Here is a 4,837-nt window from a genome sequence, read left to right on the forward strand (position 1 = left end):
CTCTCCTCTCCTCTCCTCTCCTCTCCTCTCCTCTCCTCTCCTCTCCTCTCCCCCCACTCCCAGAATGGATCATTGTTTCTGGATTTTTGCCAGTCTGAAAAAGGAAAATTGGTATTTGCATTTCCTCACTGAGTGAATTTGAACATTTTTATGTGTTTAAAAATCAACTATACTTTCTTTGGGGACAAAGTGTTCAAAACCCCTGCCTGATTTGTAATCTCTGCAGTATTTTTCTTACAAAATTCTAGAAGCTTCTAATCTAACGGGACACTAGTCCTTGCCTTTTGGTACATGCTGCTGAGCCCTAGGCTCTCTTCTGACTTTGCTTGTGTGTGTGTGTTTTCATTTTAATTATTTAATGTCTATGAGTGTTTTATCTACATGTAAGTCTGTGCACTGTGTACATGCAGTGCCCTCAGATGCCAGAAGAAGGTGTCAGATCCCTTGGAACTGACGTTGTAAGTGAGTCACCATGTAAGTGCTGGGAACTTAACTCAGGTCCACTGGAAGAACAGCAAATGCTCTTAACTACGGAGCCATCTCTCCTGCCCCACACAGACTTTTAATTAATTTAGTTACCACTCTCTTGGTTTTCTAGCTGTGGATGCAAAGGCCTTCCCCCACACTACAATTATAAAGAAATTCTCCTTTTCCTATACTCATTTCTTTTCTTTTCTTTCTTTTTTTTTTTTTTTTTTTTGCTCTTACCTGGAGAGAGCACAGGTGGTATTATATGCTGGTAATGCTGGCACTCAGGAGACCGCAGCGAAGACTACTAAGAGTGCAAAGCCAGCATGGGTTACACAGTGAGTTCAAAACCAACCTGGGATGCACACTAAAACTATAGCAAAAGCAACATATATACATGCATTCATACATACAACATGGGAAGAGTGGTTATATCAGAAACTCTAGAACATAGTGCATCTATCTGACCTCCTTAGCTTGTTTCCACACACACACAAAATGGGAATAATGGTTAATGCATCATTGCATTGTTGTGAAAAATTAAATGTATTAATGTAGCTTCCTATGGTGCCTGGTGCGTAATACACCAATAAGTGTAGGCTATTACCATCTTGTCTGCTTGGGATTTAACTTTTTAAAGGTGTGATGACAAGAAATAGCACCAGTCTAACCCCACATGACTCCCAAGCTGTCCCAAATACCAAATTCCCCACAGTCCTGAGGTGCCGCCGCCTTGACGAACATCATATTCCTGATTCTTCTTGCTTCATTTGCACACCTCTAGTGGCCTTATCAGTCTGACAGGCTACCATGTAAGCAGGAACCAGTTACCCAAACCTTCTCATGCTTCCATCCATTCGAGGTGGCCCAGAGGAAAGAAACATTAAAAAGGCTTGAAGGGGGCTGGTGAGATGGCTCAGTGGGTAAGAGCACCCAACTGCTCTTCCGAAGGTCCAGAGTTCAAATCCCAGCAACCACATGGTGGCTCACAACCATCCATAACAAGATCTGACGCCCTCTTCTGGAGTGTCTGAAGACAGCTACAGTGTACTTAAATATAATAAATAAATAAATCTTTAAAAAATAAATAAATAAATAAATAAAAAATAAAAAGGCTTGAAGGTTTGAATCTTGCCTTCTTGCAGAATGTAAATCTGCCACCAGGCTGCAGCTGATAAAAGGGTACAGCCATCTTAGAGAATACAAAGAGGGAAAGTCTGAAGCTGAGATGACAGGTTTAGCTCCGAAAGCATGTGATGACAGTGCATGGCTGGGACTGGGCAAAGCAATCCGAATCAGATGGGCCTTGTCATCTAAGAGGGGGCTCCACTGGCCACAGGGCTCTTGAGAGAATGGGGTACACATAACAACAAGACTCAATAGATGATATAGAGACATTAGGAGGGCGGAGGCTGCAATAGAGAAGGATACAACTTTCCAACTAAGAAATATAAAGACGGGCTGGTGAGATGGCTCAGTGGTTAAGAACGGCGACTGCTCTTCCATAGGTCCTGAGTTCAAATCCCAGCAACCACATGGTGGCTCACAACCATCCGTAACGAAATCTGATGCCCTGTTCTGGAGTGTCTGAAGACAGCTACAGTGTACTTACATATAGCAAATAAATAAATAAATATTTAAATATTTAAAAAAAAAGAAACATAAAAACTTTCATATTCACCACAGTCACCAAAACTTATAAGACGTAGTGAGTGAGGCAGTGTTGCTGGAACCAAAGGCAACCCTAAGCAACTTCTCTAGCCTCCCTTCTCTCAATTACTTTAGATCCCTTCCTACCAGTGACCCTCCAACCTGCCATGTGACTGGGGGACATGACACAAGATGGCCTGCCCAGGCTCCCCTTATACTTGACTTTTAAAAATTCATTAAGTTTGGAGGCTGTGCAGCTGCGTAACCTATCAGAAGTCTCCCTCCATCTCTGCTGCAGATAACCCCTGGGACCGTGTCTGTGGCTCTCACTGTATTTATGGTTCAAAGGAAACTCGGCGTCGAAACCTCCATGTTGTATTCAACTGTATTTCTACTTTGCACTCAAGGAATGTTTGTTTGAACTGAGCAGCACAAGGTTAATGGCTTAGCAAAATCTCCTAGTCTCTCCTCTCCCCCTTCAAGTCTGAAGAGATCAAGATAAGATATTTCCACTGTTCACAGAAGTATCCAGTAGCCTTGTGATTACGGGTCAGGTCAACGGATTGCTGGCCTCCAGGTTTATGGCGCCTAACTCCAAACTAGAAAGATGCCTAGAAGCCTACAGTGATTTGTCAGTTCCTGCCCTAAACCCCTCTCCTCAACCCTCTCTGCCTGAAGATAAATGGAGTCTGAAAAACCAGTTTACCTGGCCACCTTCTTCTGGTTTTGCTAGCTTACCAAGCAACTCGCTCTTTGTCCCCAAACACTCTTTCTAAAATATTCAGGTCCCTTTCCAAGTGGAAAGCACATGAACTTGGATTCTGTACTGGGAACAGTGAGAGCCTTTCAGGGTCCAATACGCCCAAGAGTGGAGGCTAGAAACATTACAATGGGGCTGACAAGGTAAAAGGGCAACAAGAGCTACAATCCGAATTCAACTCCTGGGTCTTAAGTGGTACAAGGAGAAAACTGAGTCACACATCTTCCCACGTGTGCCTGGGGCTTGAGGGAGCACGCACAGACGCCTCTTAGAGGTTTCATCCATAGCACATGGAGTTTCTGCAAACGGGGGAGACAACCCAGCATGCCCTTGAAATAACTGAAAACTGGGGAGGGTTCTTGCAACCAGCTCTGGCCGAAAATTCCACTTCAAAACCTAAGTTCCCAACGTTAAGTCTACCTCCAGCGCTTCCGTGAACAGGCACAGCTAGACGCTCCTAGAGGCCTAGGTGAGAAGGAAGACATAGGCTGGGCTCCCACCGACACCACTAGCCCCAAATACGGAGCTGCAGACCTGCAAACGGGCTGGGTCGATCTCAACGCTTGAGTCTTTCAGAGCGAGACTCAAACAAAGGGAAGCACGCAGGCAGGAGACTGCCCCACTGAGCTCCCGCCCCTCCCGGGCTTGGGAGGCGGGAGAAGGGGGGGGGCTCACTGCTTCTTTGCGCACGCGTAGACCCCGACCTGGGACCCACCCGCGCTCCCGCAGGTCTTCTTCCGGGAGGGCGCTGTGCGCAGGCTCCACGCGCATGCTCAGCAGCCGTGCCGCCTTACCTGCTACTGGGATCGGCTCGGTGCGTCCCGGCAAGGCTTCCTCTGCACTGATGACTTTCGAAGCTGAGTCGCCCATCTTCCGTACCGGGATGGAGCTGGAGAGGAACTGGAGAGCCCTTCTAGAGGCAGAGAGCATGGGCGGCGCGTCCGTCTCCCGGAGCAGACCTCCAGACCTGGCTGTCTCTGTGGGACAAAGTTCCCAGAGTACGTGAAGCCGCGCGGGCCAAAATTTATGCTGGCTGGGCGCCACCGCGGGGTGTTAGAGTTGCTGCCGTTTCCCCACCTCCGTGGCCAGGGTTCCGGGTGCGATGTACTCACTCAACCACATAGTAGAAAAGGGAAATCAATGTGTGTGCACAAAAAGGCAGCGAGCTAGAAGAAAGGCAGACCTATAAGAGGATGGGCTAGATGGACAGCTAGGAAATTTGTCTGTTTCTATCGGAACCATCTTGATAAGTCAAATCGATCCAAAGTGAAACCAAAGCACAATTCTCAACACCACAAAGGATCAAGTACTCAACGTGAAATATGAATATATAGTGTGTGTGCGTGTATAAATGTATAAATACATTCTAACGTCCATCTCAGCCCATAAAATAAACAATGCAGGCACAAATACATTGTTAAATGCTTTGTGTGAGTGAAGTTAATGGTGAAGTTGGATCGGGCTGATTTACTCCCGAAATTATGAGAGAATATTCCTAAACTGAATCTTCAGCCTTAATCTTTAGGTGGCTAGGATCAGATGAATAATTTCAGAGGTCCTGTGTGAGATTTTGATTTTACACCCTGCCAAAATGGGCGGATAGTCTCACATGAAGGAAGGAACTGAGGATTAGCGCCCACAGGGATTTGAAGCTTTGAAGCTAAGCTTCTCTGTGGGTTTAGTTACCACTTTGTGTTCATGTGGGACTGTAATATAAGGACTAGGATTAGCGTAGTGCATAGAATGTTGCCAGACACACAACGTTAAACAGATTAAGGTGTTTGCCTTATAATGTAGAAGTCTCCTGGGCCAACTTGTTCTCAACAGTTTACTGTGGCTTGCTTTTGCTGTGACATTATGCCAAGCAGGTTCTTTCTACGAGGCCTTGCCTGAAACCATCCCAAGATGTCCTGTCCAGGCTTGAAGGGGACCTGGTCACTAAAGAAAAAAAAAAGTGTT

The 4,837-nt window shown here is 46.1% G+C and overlaps 1 protein-coding gene across 2 annotated transcripts in view; it reads right to left on the bottom strand.

The window, feature by feature from the left end:
* Positions 1-3,886, bottom strand: part of Msra (methionine sulfoxide reductase A) — a 319,640-nt gene extending 315,754 nt beyond the window's left edge. For both annotated transcript variants that reach the window (XM_021203730.2, XM_021203728.2), the window contains exon 1: positions 3,673-3,886. In XM_021203730.2, coding sequence (XP_021059389.1) covers positions 3,673-3,808 — 136 coding nt within the window. In that variant the 5' untranslated portion in view covers positions 3,809-3,886. The remainder of the gene's footprint in view (positions 1-3,672) is intronic.
* Positions 3,887-4,837: the final 951 nt, after the last annotated feature.

The sequence above is a fragment of the Mus pahari genome, chromosome 8, assembly GCF_900095145.1.
Source record: "Mus pahari chromosome 8, PAHARI_EIJ_v1.1, whole genome shotgun sequence".
NCBI classification, from domain to species: Eukaryota; Metazoa; Chordata; class Mammalia; order Rodentia; family Muridae; genus Mus; species Mus pahari.